The sequence below is a fragment of the Triticum urartu genome, chromosome 7 (genome assembly GCF_003073215.2).
Source record: "Triticum urartu cultivar G1812 chromosome 7, Tu2.1, whole genome shotgun sequence".
In the NCBI taxonomy this organism is placed as follows: domain Eukaryota; kingdom Viridiplantae; phylum Streptophyta; class Magnoliopsida; order Poales; family Poaceae; genus Triticum; species Triticum urartu.
In genome coordinates this window covers 195,234,350-195,253,530 of record NC_053028.1, presented here as the reverse complement: position 1 = coordinate 195,253,530, position 19,181 = coordinate 195,234,350, and the positions used below count along the sequence as shown (strand labels likewise).

The following is a 19,181-nucleotide window of genomic DNA, read 5'->3' as shown; positions in this document are numbered from 1 at the left end:
CATTGTAAATTACACTTTGTGTACTAACCCATGGTCTTTGTGAGAGTTTTGTGTGGGGTTAGGTTGTCGTGTGCAAGCTCAAGTGAGGCATCACGAAGAGATCAAGTGATTGAAGCTTGTCGTCCATTGTGGTGACAATGGACTTGTGAAGATGTGCAGAAGAGTGGCTCACCCATAGTGGAGTATGGGGGAGCAATCAATTAGTCTTCATCGAGCCAACACAATCAAGAAAGGTGGTCCAACTTGAGGAAGTCAAGATCGTCATCATTTATCTCAAGTAGACTATGTGCAAGACAAAGGTTTGCCCTTGATAGGTTTTCTATTTTACCGGTCTCGTAGTGGTGGTTGGGAGACCGGGTTATAGGATCGATTGCCGTACTATCAAGGGGGGCTCTCGATGAGTAGCTTGATCGTATCGTTCGTAGAGAGCTCAAAACATTGCATCCTTGCATCATCTTTCTTGGTTCTTGTTTGGTTCTATTTGCGAGTCTTAGAGCTTATGGTCATCTTGGTGACAAGCTCGAGTTCATCGAAAACGGAGTTCACTCACATCTTCTTTGTTGTTTTCGATGTTGGAGGTTATGCCGGTTCTTCTCGGTTGGAGGTTTCACTCCTCTATTTGTTGGCATACCTCCCCTGCCTCTCGCTGTTTTGATGCCACTCGCTGTCTTGTATCCAACAAGCTTGAGTTTGCTCAATTTGGAGCTCGTATGAAGAAGTTATGGCAGTTCTGGTTTTCTCCCTGCGGTAGTACCGCGGTCGGCAGTGGTAGTACCGCTTATAGCGTCAAGCGGTAGTACCGCTCCAGTTCCGCTCTACTACCGCCTCGATTTTGGGTCCTGCTCTTTTCGTGTCAGGTTTAGCAGTAGTTGCACGGCAGTAAGGCACGGTAGTTCCGCCTATAAGCGGTAGTACCGCTCCGGTCATGCGGTAGTACCGCTACTGCATTACTGTCGCCATACTCTGCTCTCCCTGCCTCTTTTCGTCCCGTGTTCTGCTCCTCCAGCGGTAGTACCGCTGGGGTGAGCGGTAGTACCGCTTATATGCGGTACTACCGCCCCGAGGTTCATGTTATGTTGCTCCTTTTCCTTGCTTCTTCCACCCAAGCGGTAGTACCGCTCGTGTGCGGGCTGAGCACATAACGGTTGGATTTTCCACCTCCTATAAAAGGGGGTCTTCTTCCCCAATGAACCTTATCCTTTGAGCTCGTGTTCTTCCCCCATTGTTAACCTTCTTCGAGCTTGCTAACTCTCAATCCCTCCATTGATTCTTGCTAGTTTTCGAGGGAAAAGAGAGAGGAGATCTAGATCCACATTTCCACCAATCATGTTCTCCTCTATGTGAGGGGAACCCCTTGGATCTAGATCTTTGAGTTCTTTGTGTTCTCTTTCTTGTTCTTCCTCTCATTTTCCTCCCTAGCATTAGTTGCTTCAGTGGAATTTGAGAGAGAAGGACTTGGGCACTCCGTGTGCCCTTGCCATTGCATTTGGTGCATCGGTTTGAGTTCTCCACGGTGATACGTGGAAGTTACAAGTTGAGAAGCTTATTACTCTTGGGTGCTTGGTACCCTTGAGCTTGTTCCTCTTGGGTGCTTGGGCGCCCTAGACGGTTGGTTGTGTTCGGAGCTCAATCATTGTGGTGGAAAGCTCCGGGCAAGCGTCGGGGTCTCCAATTAGGTTGTGAAGATCGCCCCGAGCAATTTGACGGGTACCGGTGACCGCCCCAAGGGTTGCCAAAGTGTACGGGTTCGGTGACCGCCCCCAAGGGTTGCCATTTGTACGGGTTCGGTGACCGCCCTCAAGGGTCCCTTAGTGGAATCACGGCATCTTGCATTGTGCGAGGGAGTGAGGAGATTACGGTGGCCCTAGTGGCTTCTTGGGGAGCATTGTGCCTCCACACCGCTCCAAATGGAGATTAGCGTCCGCAAGGGTGTGAACTTCGGGATACATCGTCGTCTCCGCGTGCCTCGGTTATATCTTACCCAAGCCCTTTACTTATGCACTTTACTTTGTGATAGCCATATTGTTTCTTGTCATATATCTTACCATCACTTAGTTGTTTATCTTGCTTAGCATTAGTTGTTGGTGCACATAGGTGAGCCTAGTTGTTGTAGGTTTTGTGCTTGTCAAATTAACTGCTAGGTTTATTCCGCATTTGTTCAAGCCTAAACCATAATTATTTTAAAGCGCCTATTCACCCCCCCTCTAGGCGACATCACGATCTTTCAGCCACCCCACGGCCCCGTGAGCTCGCCTGCCCGCACAGCCATGGCACCGCTGGCCTCCATGGCTCGCTGCTCCGCCGCCCCTCTGCTCCTGCTTCCTCTCCAGTAGGCCGCTGCCCTGCGCCGGCGAGCACGGCGCCCTTCGCGCGCCCCCTTCCTCTGTTTCTGCCCTTCCCCGCGCCTGTTGCTGCCTTCCTCGCCCTCGCTGCTTGCCCGCGGGCCACGCGGCCTGATGCCGGCGACCAGCGCCGCCGTGGCCGCCCCCTCACACGTCCGCCTCAGCGCCTCCTCCCGCCTGCGCCTCCCTCTCCTACATGGCCGCCCTAGGCTCCTCAGGAAGCCGCGTCGCCCGCCTCTGGCCATGGCTCTGGCGAGAACCGGGCAGCCCCACGCCAGAGCCGTCGCTCCTACTGCTGCCGTGGTTTCCCATGACAAACGAAACGGGAACGCCGCCTCCCCGCCATGGTGTCGCGCCCCTGTTCATCGTCGTGGTCACCGCGACCCCTTTGTTGGCCGCCAAGACCGCCATGGTGCTGCCTTGTTTTGGTTCGCTAAGGTCCGCACCGAAACATCTTCACGGTCGACTACGTTTTGCTGTCCCGGCCGGAACCATCAAGTACTCGAGACACAATGGCGCCAAGTACCAATACGAATGTGAACGACTACCATCAAAGTGTACTACTACGCGACGCCCGCCAAGTTCGACGACGCTCGCCGCCCGAACGACTACCGCCGACGCGTACCTCTCCGTTGTCGTGGGTTTCGTCAAGTTCAACGGTGAACCCCGAAGTCATCGGATCCGTCAAGTCCAACAACGACTATGTACAACTATCGGCAACCATGAACGACTACGAAACGTGAACCTCTACTTCCCCTTCAAAACGTGTCCCACTACCGCCGACCGAACGTCTACGAAACATGTACCACGACCATCGCGGAACACCCCGTGGACGTCAAGTTCCGTGTCGTGACCCCGAACATCTACGGACATGAACCACTACTTCCCTCGACGACCCGTGAACGACTACTTACTCTACGAACCGATCCGCTTCGAAATGTAAGCTTCGAAGGTATAACCCCGAGACGACCGTTCGAGTACGATTGCATGTGTTGTATGAGGTGCACCCATTGTCTGCACCGTGTCCGTAGTGTCTCTCGCTTCCATGCCATCGACTCATGGGACACCCGGTATCCGGGAGCGCCCCACCATCTTTTGCACACATCCGCACACTTCTCTTTTGCATCGGTATCTCAATCGAGTTACCGGAACCGGAACGTTGCCGTGGCACCCCTTTTCTTTCCACCACGGTGACAAATGCTTCATAATACTCTTGTCATCTTTTAATAAAAATTGCATAAACTTGCACATGTCATCCGCATCATGATAACAACATCAAGAATGTTTAAAATTGTTGTTTGCTTTAAATTACTAAATGCATATGGGGATATACCGGATTTGTTGTTTGATGTTTCCGGCCTCATTTAAAATGCCTAACTGTGTATTTTACTCATGTTTCACCTCTTGCCATGTTAATCAACATTTAATATTGTTGGGTACCTAAACGAGAGAGAACTAAATAAGTCACATGGTGTTTCGTCAATATGCAACGGAGTTGCATATTGAGCTCCACTTAATTTGTAGGATTGTTTGTGCATTTTGCCATGCCATGCCTCATTTAACCGGACATGCATCATACTTGGTTGTGCATCATGCCATGTTTATGTGATGGTTGTTTACTATGTTGTTTGCTTCTTCCCGATGTTGCTTCTTCGGGTTAGTTCCGATAACGTCGCGTTTGTGAGGATCCGTTCGACTACGTCCGTTTGTCTTCTTCATGGACTCATTCTTCTTCCTTGCGGGATTTCAGGCAAGATGACCATACCCTCGAAATCACTTCTATCTTTGCTTGCAAGTTGCTCGCTCTATTGCTATGCCGCGATACCTACCACTTGCTATGTCATGCCTCCCATATTGCTATGTCAAGCCTCTAACCCACCTTTCCTAGCAAATCGTTGTTTGGCTATGTTACCGCTTTGCTCAGCCCCTCTTATAGCGTTGCTAGTTGCAGGTGAAGATGAAGTTTGTTCCATGTTGGAACATGGATTTGTTGGGATATCAGAATATCTATTATGTTAATTAATGCATCTATATACTTGGTAAAGGGTGGAAGGCTCGGCCTTATGCCTGGTGTTTTGTTCCACTCTTGCCGCCCTAGTTTCCGTCATACCAGTGTTATGTTCCTTGATTTTGCGTTCCTTACACGATTGGGTGTTATGGGGACCCCTTGACAGTTTGCTTTGAATAAAACTCCTCCAGCAAGGCCCAACCTTGGTTTTACCATTTGCCTCACCACCACCTACCCTTCCCTCGGGTCGGCCAACCCGAGGGTCATCTTTATTTAAGCCCCCCGGGCCAGTGCTTGTCTAAGTGTTGGTCCGAACCGAGTAGACTGCGGGGCCACCTCGGGGAAACTTGAGGTTTGGTTTTACTCGTAGGATGTCTCATCCGGTGTTGCCCTGAGAACGAGATATGTGCAGCTCCTATCGGGATGTCGGCGCATCGGGCGGCTTTGCAGGTCTTGTTTTACCATTGTCGAAATGTCTTGTAATCGGGATTCCGAGCCTGATCAGGTCTTCCTGGGAGAAGGAATATCCTTCGTTGACCATGAGAGCTTGTGATGGGCTAAGTTGGGACACCCCTGCAGGGTTTTGAACTTTCAAAAGCCATGCCCGCGGTTATGGGCAGATGAGAATTTGTTAATATCCGGTTGTAGAGAACTTGAAACTTAACTTAATTAAAATGCATCATCCGCGTGTGTAGCCGTGATGGTCTCTCCTCGGCGGAGTCCGGGAAGTGAACACGGTTCTTGTGTTATGGTTGTGCGTAAGTAGTTTCAGGATCACTTCTAGTTCACGACCGTGCATTGCTTCTCTTCTCGCTCCTATTTGCGTTTGTTAGCCACCATATATGCTTAGTTCTTGCTGCAGCTCCACCTCATTACCCCTTTCCTACCCATAAGCTTAAATGGTCTTGATCTCGCGGGTGTGAGATTGCTGAGTCCTCGTGACTCACAGATACTTCCAAACAGTTGCAGGTGCCGATGATACTAGTGCAGATGACGCAACCCAGCTCAAGTGGGAGCTCGATGAAGACCTTTTCGTTGTTGTGTTTCATTTCCTTTTGATCAATAGTGGAGCCCAGTTGGGGCGATCGGGGATCTTTTGCATTAGGGGTTGTCTTTCTTTATTTGGTTCCGTAGTCGGACTTTGATTGTATTCTGGATGATGTAATGCTATATTTATGTATTGTGTGAAGTGGCGATTGTAAGCCAACTCTTTATCCCTCTCTTATTCAATACATGGGATGTGTAAAGATTACCCCTCTTGCGACATGCTTACTATGCGGTTATGCCTCAAAGTCGTGCTTCGACACGTGGGAGATATAGCCGCATCGTGGGTGTTACAGTTCCCCACAAGATGACTTTTGTCCCATTATATTTGGTAGACCCTTCTTGAATACTGTTAATGCTAAGATAGACTGCAACAAAGATATTGTTTCTGTTGGTGTAGGGGATATGTCTCATGAGTTTAATTTTGCTAAATTTAGTAGACAACCCCGCGATGAGGAATTGCCTAGTAAAGATGAAATTATTGGTCTTGCTTCTATTGCCGTGCCTCCTAATGATCCTTTAGAACAATATTTTCTAGACCATGAAAATGATATGTATATGAATGAAAGAAGGGAAATAGATGAAGTATTCTTTAAGCAGGGACCTATTTTGAAACACAACTTGCATGTTGAAATCCTAGGGGATCCTCCTCCACCCAAGGGTGATCCCGTGTTTGAGCTTAAACCATTGCCTGATACTCTTAAATATTCTTATCTTGATGAAAAGAAGATATATCATGTTATTACTAGTGCTAACCTTTCAGAGCACAAAGAAGAGAAATTATTGAAAACTCTGAAGAAGCACCGTGCTGCTATTGGATATACTCTTGATGATCTTAAGGGCATTAGTCCCACTCTATGTCAACACAAAATAAATTTGGAGAAAGACGCCAAACCAGTTATTGATCACCAATGACGGCTAAATCCTAAGATGAAAGAAGTGGTAAGAAAAGAAATATTAAAGCTCCTTGAAGCAGGTATAATTTACCCCGTTGCTGATAGTCAGTGGGTAAGCCCTGTCCATTGTGTCCCTAAGAAGGGAGGTATTAATGTCGTTCCTAATGATAAAGACGAATTGATACCGCAAAGAATTATTACAAGTTATAGGATGGTGATTGATTTCCGCAAATTAAATAAAGCTACTAAAAAAGATCATTACCCTTTGCTTTTCATTGATCAAATGCTAGAAAGATTATCCAAACATACACATTTTTGCTTTCTAGATGGTTACTCTGGTTTCTCTCAAATACCTGTGTCAGTTGATGATCAAGAAAAGACTACATTTACTTGCCCTTTCAGTACCTTTGCTTATAGACGTATGCCTTTTGGTTTATGTAATGCACCTTCTACCTTTCAAAGATGCATGATGGCTATATTCTCTGATTTTTATGAAAAGATTTGTGAAGTTTTCATGGATGATTTCTTTGTTTATGGATCCTCTTTTGATGATTGCTTGAGCAACCTTGATCGAGTTTTGTAGAGATGTGAAGAAACTAACCTTGTCTTGAATTGGGAGAAGTGCCACTTTATGGTTAATGAAGGTATTGTCTTGGGGCATAAAATTTCTGAAACAGGTATTGAAGTTGACAAAGCTAAAGTTGATGCTATTGAAAAGATGTCGTGTCCCAAGGACATCAAAGGTATAAGAAGTTTCCTTGGTCATGCCGGTTTTTATAGGAGGTTCATTAAGGACTTCTCAAAAATTTTCCGGCCTCTGACTAACCTATTGCAAAAAGATATTCCTTTTGTCTTTGATGATGATTGTGTAGAAGCATTTGAAATACTTAAGAAAGCCTTGATTTTTGCACCTATTGTTCAGCCACCTGATTGGAATTTACCCTTTGAAATCATGTGTGATGCTAGTGACTATGTTGTAGGTGCTGTTCTAGGACAAAGAGTTGATAAAAAAATTAAATGTTATTCAATATGCTTGTAAAACTCTAGACAATGCCCAGAGAAATCATGCTACCACTAAAAAGGAATTCTTAGCAGTTGTGTTTGCTTGTGATAAGTTCAGACCTTATATTGTTGATTCTAAAGTAACTATTCACACTGATCATGCTTCTATTAAATATCTTATGGAAAAGAAAGATGCTAAACCAAGACTTATTAGATGGGTTCTCCTGCTACAAGAATTTGATTTGCATATTATTGATAGAAAGGGAGCTGAGAATCCCATTGCAGACAACTTGTCTAGGTTAGAGAATGTTCTTGATGACCCACTACCTATTGACGATAGCTTTCCTGATGAAAAATTAAATGTCATAAATGCTTCTCGTACTGCTCCATGGTATGCTGATTATGCTAATTACATTGTTGCTAAATTTATACCACCTAGTTTCACATACCAGCAAAAGAAAAAGTTCTTCTATGATTTAAGACATTACTTCTGGGATGACCCACATCTTTATAAAGAAAGAGTAGATAGTGTTATTAGACGTTGTGTACCTGAGCATGAACATGAACAGATCCTACACAAGTGTCACTCTGAAGCTTATGGAGGACACCATACTGGAGATAGAACTGCACATAAGGTATTGCAATCCGGTTTTTATTGGCCTACTCTCTTCAGGGATGCCCGTAAGTTTTACTTATCTTGTGATGAATGTCAAAGAATTGGTAATATTAGTAGACGTCAAGAAATGCCTATGAATTATTCACTTGTTATTGAACCATTTGATGTTTGGGGCTTTGATTATATGGAACCTTTTCCTTCCTCTAATGGGTATACACATATTTTAGTTGTTGTTGATTACGTTACTAAGTGGGTAGAAGCTATTCCAACTAGTAGTGCTGATCATAACACCTCTATTAAGATGCCTAAAGAAGTTATTTTTCCGAGGTTTGGAGTACCTAGATATTTAATGACTGATGGTGGTTCACATTTTATTCATGGTGCCTTTCGTAAAATGCTTGCTAAGTATGATGTTAATCATAGAATTGCATCTCCATATCACCCACAGTCTAGTGGCCAAGTAGAATTGAGTAACAGAGAGCTCAAATTAATTTTGCAAAAGACTGTTAATAGATCTAGAAAGAATTGGTCTAAGAAACTTGATGATGCATTATGAGCCTATAGAACTGCATATAAAAATCCTATGGGTATGTCTCTGTATAAAATGGTTTATGGAAAGCATGTCACTTACCTCTCAAATTAGAACATAAGGCATATTGGGCCATTAAAGAGCTCAATTATGATTTCAAACTTGCCGGTGAGAAGAGGCTTTTTGACATTAGCTCACTTGATGAATGGAGAACCCAGGCTTATGTGAAAGCCAAGTTGTTCAAATAAAAAGTTAAAAGATGGCATGACAGGAGGATACAAAAATGTGAGTTTAATGTAGGTGATTATGTATTGCTATACAACTCTCGTTTAAGATTTTTTGCAGGCAAACTCCTCTCTAACTGGGAAGGTCCTTACATCATCGAGGAGGTTTATCGTTCCGGTGCCATAAAAATCAACAACGTCGAAGGCACAAACCCGAGAGGGTGGTGAACGGTCAAAGAATCAAATATTATATCTCAGGTAATCCTATAAATGTTGAAACTAATGTTATTGAAAACGTAACCCCGAAGGAATACATAAGGGACACTTTCCAGAACGTTTCAGACTCCGAAAAGGAATAGGTACGTGATACGGTAAGTAAACCGACTCCAAAATAGTTCAAATGACAATTTTTCTCTGTTTTGGAATATTTAAGAAAATAGGAAAATAAGAAGCAGTCCGGAAAGGACACGAGGTTTCCACGAGGGTGGAGGGCGCGCCCTACCCCCCTGGGCGCGCCCCTGCCTCGTGGGCACCTCGTGTGCTCTCCGGACTCCGTTTTCTTGCACAATACTTCTTTTGGTCGGTAAAAATTCATTATATAATCTCCCGAAGGTTTTGACCGCCGTATCACGCAAATATCTCATGTCTTTGTTTCGAGCTGTCATGCTGCAGATTTGAGCAACATGTCATCCCAGGATTCGGAAGGAGAAAGCTATGTGGATGATTACCTTGCAGATCCTAAGGTCTATGGGGATGTGGAGCATTGCGGTTGGACTACGGAAGAAGAAGAGGACTATGAACCTAAGGGAAAGGAGGAGACGAGCTCAGATGAAGATGAAGTCCTATTACCTCAACCTGGGGACATGCATGTGGAGTTCAAAAAGTCAAGCCTCCCGGATAGAGTAAAGAAACCTAAGATCAAGTTTACCCCTTTTCGCCTCTTGCACGAAAACAAGCAGGAATTATGCAAAAAGATACTAAGCCTGGAGCAAGAGATCGATGACCTGAGGGATCAAAATTCTATCCTCAAGCGCAAATTAAGGAAGAAGCCTACGCCATCAACAATGCCATCATCTTCTTCATCAACAAAGAAGAACTGAGCATCGGGTATGTGCACTCCCCTTGGAAACTGCCAAGCTTGGGGGAGTGCCCCGGTATCGTATCACCATCACTTTTATCTTTACCGTTTTTCTTAGTTCGATCCTTTTGATAATATCTTGATCCAGTAGAATAAAGTTTTAGTATGATCTAGTTGTGAGTTTTGCTTTATGATCTTCCTATGTAATCGAGTCCATGAGCTATATATAATAAAAATTAGTGTTGAGTCAAGGGCTTGATTATTTTGCTATGATCCTGAGGGAATAAAATAAAAGAGAAAAAATAAAGAAATAAAGAGATCATATGGATCTTATGGAGAGTAATTAGCTCATACATAAAGAGTATGATGAATAAAAGTTGTTGAGAGTTGACAAACATAGTTTTGGTCATTATTGCAATTAATAGGAAGTAATAAATAAAGAGAGGTTTTCACATATAAATATACTATCTTGGACATCTTTTATGATTGTGAGCACTCATTAAAGTATGATATGCTAAAGAGTTGACGTTGGACAAGGAAGACAACGTAATGGGTTATGTTTTCTTACATCTAAGATGAATTATATTGTCATGGATCATCCAACATGTTGAGCTTGCCTTTCCCTCTCATGCTAGCCAATTTCTTTGCACCAAGTGGAGATACTACTTGTGCTTCCAAATATCCCTAAACCCGTTTTGCCATAAGAGTCCACCATACCTACCTATGGATTGAGTAAGATCCTTCAAGTAAGTTGTCATCGGTGCACGCAATAAAAATTGCTCTCTAAATTTGTATGATCTATTAATGTGGAGAAAATAAGTTTATACAATCTTGTGATATGGAAGAAATAAAAGCGACGGACTGCATAATAAAGGTCCATATGACAAGTGGCAATATAAAGTGATGTTCTTTTGCATTAAGATTTTGTGCATCCAACCATAAAAGCGCATGACAACCTCTGCTTCCCTCTGCGAAGGGCCTATCTTTTATTCCTGTCTTATACTTCATGAAAAGAGTCATGGTGATCTTCACCTTTCCTTTTTACATTTTATCCTTTGGCAAGCACAATGTGTTGGAAAGATCCTGATATATATAGCTAATTGGATGTGAGTATTCATGAACTATTATTGTTGACATTACCCTTGAGGTAAAAAGTTGGGAGGCAACACTATAAGCCCCTATCTTTCTCTGTGTCCGATTAAAACTCCATATCCATAAGTATTGCGTGAGTGTTAGCAATTGTGAAAGACTAAATAATAGTTGAGTATGTGGACTTGCTGAAAAGCTCTTATATTGAATCTTTCCTATGTTATGATAAATTGCAATTGCCACAATGACTGAGATTAGAGTTTGTTGGTTCTTAATGAAGTTTATGATTCATACTTGAAATTGTGATTGAATTGTTACTTTAGCAGAAGAGATCATACACACACACACACACACACACATAAACACTATTCTGATCACGGGATTAGAATAATATTCTGATCACAACATGAACTGCCTGAGTAACGCGCCTGGACTTCCCTTTGTATGAACCCGACCTTCGGGCTATCTTCGCAACCGTGGCTTCCCCTGCGAATTATTCTATTTAGTCATGTTCTATATGATGTTGGTGTAATCTAGGAACGTTTTTTAGCAACTAAACATCGGTTTTAAATAGGAATCTCGCTTGTTGGCGGATTTTGCTCTCAACTCGTGATGAAATTGCATTTTTTTGCAATTTTACTGCCTGAGTTGTTCGACCTGAACTTCTCCCAGTGCTAGGTTGAACTTCCGCCAACATTGTCCAAACGGGGCTTGCAATATACCGTTGGAAAGCTATGGACATCAGTATCATGACCCAAGTTAAATTTTTGGCAAAATGTAAGCGGTTTAAGAGCAGTTTTGGAAACCATTTTTTCTTCATAGAAAAAACGTGAATCGTATTTTCAATCGCGTTTTTAAACCGTTTATCGGAATGAGGCAAATAATATGGCATTGGAAAGCTGCTGCAAAACCGCTCCTTCCACATGTTGAAAGTTTTCTCTAATTCCCTATGGATAAAGAGTAATTTGAAAAATCGTAGAATTTCGCAAACGGAACACCCGAGTTCGTATTTTCGATGTCATTTCTAAACGGCTAATTCAATTGAGGCAAATAATATGGCGTTGGAAAGCTTATGAAAATGCGCTACTTTTTCATGTTAAAAGTTTTTTCTAATTTTGAACGGTTTAAAAGTAATTTAGAAAATGATACAAGTTCCACCGAGTTCGTATTTTCGAGCTAATTTTTTTAACTGTACGTCCGAATGCAGCAAATGATATGGCCTTGGAAAGCTTGAACAAATGCGAAACTTTTTTGTATATATTGTTTCTCCCAATTCATTACGGTTTTAAGTCAATTTTAAAAATGGCTAAAAACGTATTTTCCCCGTAATTTCTACAAACTTTATCGGAATGGGGCAAATAATACACCACTGAAAAGCTACGGAAAATGCGAAACTTTCCCATGTTGATGGTTTTCTCTAATTCCTAGTCATTTTCCTGTAATTACGAAAATGGCGGGATCATTCGTTCTACCTTTATTGCGAAGCAGATTCTTTGAATATGCACCTCGTGAAGAACTTGAACTTCTCGGCATGTCTACCTGAACTTCACTCTGTTTTTCACGTGCTTCTTTTGCCCGTAGATCTCCATCCACTCGCCAAAACACTCACCTGAATTGAACAAGTAATATACCGGTGTAAAGCCGCTATAAACATGCAACTTTCCCATGTTGATCGTTTTTTCATACTCGCAACGATTTTAATAGTTTTTCATCTGAAATTCATCCACTGTAGTAGTTGAACTTCTTGTTGTTTTAAGTTGAACTTCCGTGACGTATTTTCCTTTATAATTTTCTCATCTATTCGCTAGTGTTACACATATGATATTCCTTTTGTACAAATCACTCCCACAATAATTTTTTTAACCTTTTCCGACGGAGGACTTGAACTTATAACAACAACAAAAATAGCCTTTGCTTTTTTTATTCTTTTTAATACAAATGCACACCATGTAGTACGTGAACTTCTGGCAGTTATCAATATGAACTTCTTTGGGTTACATAAAATATCTGAGTTTTTTTTATCAATTTTTAATATGATTTTCTTATTCCTTTTTTATGAATTTTGAAGTGTTCTATTTTTTAAAAGTTGAACTTCTTCTTATTTTATTTTTGAACTTCTTGTTTCCATTCTTTAATAACAAGGAAAATCATCGAACTTCTCCATCTTTTTAATATGGACTTCCTGGTTTTATTTCTTAATCTTTTTTATGAAATTTTGAAGTGCTCTATTATTAAAAGTTGAACTTCTTGTTATTTAATTTTTGAACTTCTTGTTTCCATTCTTTAATAATGAGGAAAATCTAAGTTTTCTATAATCATCGAACTTCTCCATCTTTTTAATATGGACTTCCTCGTTTTATTTCTTAATCTTTTTTATGAAATTTTGAAGTGCTCTATTTTAAAAGTTGAACTTCTTGTTATTTAATTTTTGAACTTCTTGTTTCCATTCTTTAATAACGAGGAAAATCTGAGTTTTCTATAATCATCGAACTTCTCCATCTTTTTAATATGGACTTCCTGGTTTATTCATTAGTAACGGGCCAAATTCTAATTTTTGTAATAAATATCGAACTTCTCAGTTTTTTGAAATTGAACTTCTTTGTATAATCGTTACTAACGGGAAAAATTTGAGTTATATTAATATTAATTGGAACTTCTTGTGTTCTTCTTGGTATATAAGCATCGAACTACTCTGCTATTTTTAATTTGAACTTCTTGATTTATTCATTTAGTAAACTATAGAAATCCCTTTTTTTCTAATTCTTTCAAGTATGTAAATCTTAGGTTTTTATAAAAATCAAACTTCTCTACTTTTAAAATTTTAATTGTGAGTTTTATTTCTTTGGAAAAAATCAAATTTTAAGTAAACATCGAATAACTTTTCTAAATTGAACTTCATACTTTCATTTTTCCTAGAAACGAGAAGAATTTGAATATTTTGTACATAGAACTCCTCCGTTATGTTAATTTGAACTTCTTAATTTCATTTTTTTGGAATGATGAAAATATGTTTTTTAATAAAAACACCAAACTCCTTAGCTTTTTTATTTGAAGTTCTTGGTTTATTTTGAAAAACATGAAGAACTATCGCTTTTTATAAATATTTTTTAAAATTGTAAAAAACTTGCACATTAAACATTCTTAAAAAAATTCAAACATTTTTTTTGTTTTCTCGCTAAACCATCAGCTTTTTGTCGAGTGAACTTTTCAAGGTTTCCGTTTTGCGGAATTTCTTAGTTTATGTATTTTTAGTTATATGTCATATTAATGAAACATCCATTTTTTAGGTGATCTCACTTTTTTTATTTTTGAGGATCAAAGGTGATCTCACTTTCTTCATATAGAAGTAGTGGGTTCAGTTTAAAAAAACATCAAACAACGCGTTTACTTTATCGTTCTTCTTTGTTTTTCTTTTAGAGAATTTGCAAATCAACAAGAAAGTGTGTGTGTTTGTGCACGTAGCCATAAGAGCCGCTTTTTTGAGCTGTTATTGGTGTTTTTCTGGTGGCGGTTTTTCTTTTCACGAGCTCTCCAAAATTTAGAATGTATGCTTTCACTATGAAAAATGTAATTAAACTAGTTTTTACTATATATGAACTTATGTGTTTTTTATATTTGAACTTCTCACGTGAATTCTTAAGTGAAGTTTAGAGAGAGAGAGAGTGATTGAAAATTTTCTTTCTCATATTAGTTGAAATTAAAGACAACAAAATCACTCAGCTCACTATTTGCTTTTTTATTGTACATCTTGCATGCATTTTTTCAAACAGGACTTGGTTAGTAAACATATTTCATTATTTTTGTCCAAGTTTTCTATAGAACACCATAATCAGATGTTTTCTATAGAACACCATAATCATCTGGCCAGAGCATGTTAACATTTTCAAAGAAGAAAAGTCGTTTTTCTATATCTAAACATCATGCAGTTTCATATCTGAACTTCCACAGTTGTTGTTTTTCCTGAACTTTTTAAGTTGTAAACATTAGAGATTGCGCATCTGCATTTTTGCCAAGTAGGCCGAGAAGTGTGGAATAAAAAATACACAGGAACTAGCAACATTTCATCACATATTCTGCAAATGATTTAGAACACAAGATGCAGTCCCTGAACACACAACCTAGGCCACTGTAATAATCTGAAGGCAGGTGGTACAGTAGAGCAATCACTTTGTTATCTGAAGTTAAAATATCTAACACACTGAAGTTCAGTTAACTTCATAGCCATGGGGAGCAGGAAAGGGAGTGGACGGCGCGAGGGGCATCAGGGGTCGTCCACATCGGAGCCCGGGGCGTCCACTGGGGAAGGGGAGATGTTGGGCGGCGCTGGTGGACGGGAGACCCACGCCACCTGGGGCGGAGCCAGGATTTGAACATAGGGGGGGGGGGGGCGAGGTGAAAAATATATAACTTCAAAAATATTATCATAGGTGCTATCACTTTGAGCTTGCGGTTGAATTTCTACTAACAGTGACACTATATTTTAATCTGGAGTTTGTTTACCAAGTGAAATAAGAACGGGGCTAGCTCCATCTCCTCAGATTTGCATTTTCAAAAGTAAGGCGTTACTTTATTGTTCGTCTTCATTCTTCAAATATAAGGAATTTCCAAACTAAATAAACTAGAATTCCAAATCAATCATTTGGATTTTGCCTCGTGTAACTGTAAACTAGTGCACAAGACAGGCTAAAGATTCCTAGCTAGTACTTTTGGATCAATCTAACTAGTAGTATGTAATTTTGTAGTAGATCTAAGAAAAACACTAACCAATAACCTGTAAAGTCTATGAGTAACATGAATTCGTAATGATATACCTTAAGTTTAGGGTTGACTCGCCTGAGCTGAGATGCGCCACCAGGTTCAAAGACTGATGATCAACGCGTCATGGACGACGGGGCGCGGCAAACGCACTGTTGTGAAGATTATGCGGTGACACTCCAACAAATGCGCTTCTGCTACGCTTTAGGATGACGACGACATCTAAACGGAAGTTCCTATATACGGACGGCGGCAGCGGCAAAACCCTAGCGGGAGTGTAGAACATGCACATACGCCGGTTACGATCTGATCGATTCCTGGATCGTAGTTTTTTTTTTAGCAAATCATGGATCGCAGTTAGCCAGCCACCGCCGTACGTGGACTCTTGCCTGCTGGGCTTTGAGATTCTCTAATTCGGTGCTGGTTTCATTAAAACATATGGGCTAATGAACAAGTAGCTGCGGCCAGCCCGGCCATTAGCGTGTACATACGGTATACTAACTGCTAAATATTCTTGAGGGGGGCGAGCGATTGGCAGGGGTCTAGCCCCTGCTCGCCCCTCCCTGTCTCCGCCCCTGCACGCCACACGAATTGAGCAAGAGCTCCCCTCCTCTGTCGCGAGCGAGCTCTGGCCAGGGAGCCCACGACAGGTAACTTGCACCAAAGGAAGAAGGGAGGAGGTTGCCGGGTGAGGCCCGGCGAGCCTGTCCCAACGCTAGCGGCTCTGACCTGTGTTCCTCCGTCCTGGAGTGGCCTCGGGCAAGACTGGATCCGCGCGTAGATGGGGGTATCCTAGTGGTGGTGGGGGGCGGCGCGGGATCCTGGTGGTGGTGGGCTGCGGCGCGAGATTCTGGTGGTGGCCAGTGGCAGCGCAAGGTCCTGGTGGTCGCCGGCAGCGCGTGTCGCTGGGGCTCGCGGATCCCAGAGAAAGGGGCGGTGGCCCACTAGGGGGTGGGGGCAGGCCGGCGTCGGTGGGTTGGGCGGCGGTGACGGGCGGAGGCGACGGGGATCCGCGACGGCGGCGATTGGAGGCGGTGGCGATCCGCGGCGGCTGCGGGTGGAGGCAGGCGTGGGAAGGTTGGGGGAAGGCTACGGCGAAGGTGGTGCTCGGGTGCGCCGGTCCGGGGGTTTTTCTTTTCTCGGAGAGGACCTCGTCGCCCATATAGGGACACCGTGATCCGAATGATTATTCTAATCGTAGAATTAGAATAGTGCATTATATATATAGAGAGAGTAACACTATTCTGATCATGGGATCAGAATAGTTTTTCTGATCACGATCAGCCTATAAGAGCGCCACCGACACGTTCCGAAACTCCCGAACTAGCAGCGAAGCAAAAAAGAAAACGCACAAACAGAAAAAAAAAGTTTCATCCCCACTAACCTCGTCCTGCCACCACCCCGATTCCCCACCATCCCGATCCGGCGCGCCTCCACCCACCGCCGCCAGCCGCAGCGCCCCCCCCCCCCCCCCCCCCCCCCCCCCCCGCCCCCCCCCCCCCCCCCCCCCAGCCCCTGCCGTCGGCGGGGCCTCCCCCCAACCCCCACGAGCCACGTCCTCCCGAGCTACCCAATTCACCGTCGTGGTCCGCCTCAACCTCCCACCAGCCTCCTCCCGTGCCGCCGCCGCTGGCCTCCTCCCGCCGGCCTCCTCCCACGCTACTGTCGGCCTCCTCCCGTGCCGCCGCCGCTGGCCTCCTCCCGCCGGCCTCCTCCCACGCTACTGTCGGCCTCCTCCCGTGCCGCCGCCGCTGGCCTCCTCCCGCCGGCCTCCTCCCACGCTACTGTCGGCCTCCTCCCGTGCCGCCGCCGCTGGCCTCCTCCCGCCGGCCTCCTCCCACGCTACTGTCGGCCTCCTCCCGTGCCGCCGCCGCTGGCCTCCTCCCGCCGGCCTCCTCCCACGCTACTGTCGGCCTCCTCCCGTGCCGCCGCCGCTGGCCTCCTCCCGCCGGCCTCCTCCCACGCTACTGTCGGCCTCCTCCCGCGACGCTGCCGCCGGCCTCTCAATCACGCAAGCTGTCGCCTCCAGGACCGGGATGCAGGCCCAGGTCTCTGGCGAAGCCGCCGTCCAGGGGCCCGACGCCTTGGTCTCGTGACCTCCACGCTACCGTCGTCCTCACCACAAGCCACTACGGGCGCCGTCGCCCCCGGCCCTGCACTCCACCGCCGCACCCTGCCTTCTTCCCTCGGCAGCTGCTCCACATTGCATCCGCCCGACGCCGCGGCGCCCCCAACCCATCTGCTTTCCCCAACGCCTGAACCTTCGTCTACTGGTTGACCTTCTCGCAAAGGCCACCTCGACCTTCTCGAGGAAGGTTGCTTCCGGGGATCCGGCTCGCAGGGTGCACGCAATCTCATCCTAGCTTGTCGCTGTTGGGTGAAGATCCGCCGGCCTGAAGACGCAAGAGGTAGCCTTTCTTGCTAATGCTACTGCTATTCTGCCAATGCTAAATTTTTTCTCTTAATGAAGTCGACGCCTTAATTTTGATGGATAAGCAGGAGCAAAGGGGATACAGAGCATGTGTAGAACATGGACTGCTCGCACGCGCCGCCACGGACTGCTTCGCTGCCATCCTCGTCGTGCTGTGTCCACGGGGCTCCTTGACCCATCGACGGCGACAACTGCACACAGCCCCTGCTCCTCAACTCCGACGGCCGTGCAGGCAGCCATCCCACCTGGAGGCCGACACCATGCTGGCTGATTGCTTCCACTCACGTGCTTGCGAATGGATGGTGCCTGAGGATATTCATTTGCTTTAGTGACTCGTATGCTTCCGTGTCTACGCTCATCCTGAGTATTCTCCGTCTCTGGTTCATGCGTACATCATATATTTGATGCTAACATGTGTCTAATGCAGACCACTACAAAAAGACAATTCACTCAGTCCTAAAAAGTAGTGTTTGTTCTATGATAGTTAACTAACCAAATAAGAGATGCACAATTTCACTCTAAAAAAACGACAATTCATTTTACAGACGAGCATCTGTTCACTACAAAAAAGAGAATTATTTTTTTGCAACTATGTCGATCCACCTTTTTCATCAGTTGCAAAATAATGGTATTTGTGCATGTTCCTAGTTGCTACGGCAATGCTGGATTTAATCATCCTAGGAGAGAACAAGCAAAAAGACAATCAAAGGGTGAGAGAGAACACCTACAATGATGAGAGGATAAAAAATGGGTGGTGGTGAATAGCTCCACCGCATTGCCATTTGGCCCCATTTTGCCCATTTAGCTAGTGTTGTTTTCAAAGTGTTCATCTTTAAAGGTAATGGAACCAATTTCTTTAGTACGTACTTACAATTGCAACTCTGGACGTCTATGTAATGTTTGTAAACTTGTAAAGAAAATGGAAGTTCAGGGCGAAACCAACAAGTCCATGGAACAAAAATCAAAACTTTTGAAACAAAGAGTGAGTAAAATTCGGAAAAAGTAGAACACTTATACAAAACTTAAAAAAAGAAAATTCTTTATGTGAGAGAGAAGTCTGAACCTTCGCTATTAATAGTTGACATAAAAAACTATGGTATTTTCACACGAAGAAACTCGAGTGAGAAAAATAAAAAGAAGTAACTCAATGTTTAAAGGAATTTTTAT

At 43.7% G+C, this 19,181-nt stretch overlaps 1 protein-coding gene across 1 annotated transcript; it reads left to right on the top strand.

Moving 5' to 3' along the window:
* Positions 1-16,765: 16,765 nt before the first annotated feature.
* Positions 16,766-18,425, top strand: LOC125518664 (formin-like protein 6). Its single transcript, XM_048683489.1, has 3 exons — positions 16,766-16,780; positions 16,911-17,991; positions 18,083-18,425. Exons 1-2 carry the CDS (start codon positions 16,766-16,768, stop codon positions 17,859-17,861), a joined length of 966 nt encoding a protein of 321 aa, XP_048539446.1. The 3' UTR covers positions 17,862-17,991; positions 18,083-18,425.
* The last annotated feature ends 756 nt before the right edge of the window (positions 18,426-19,181 follow it).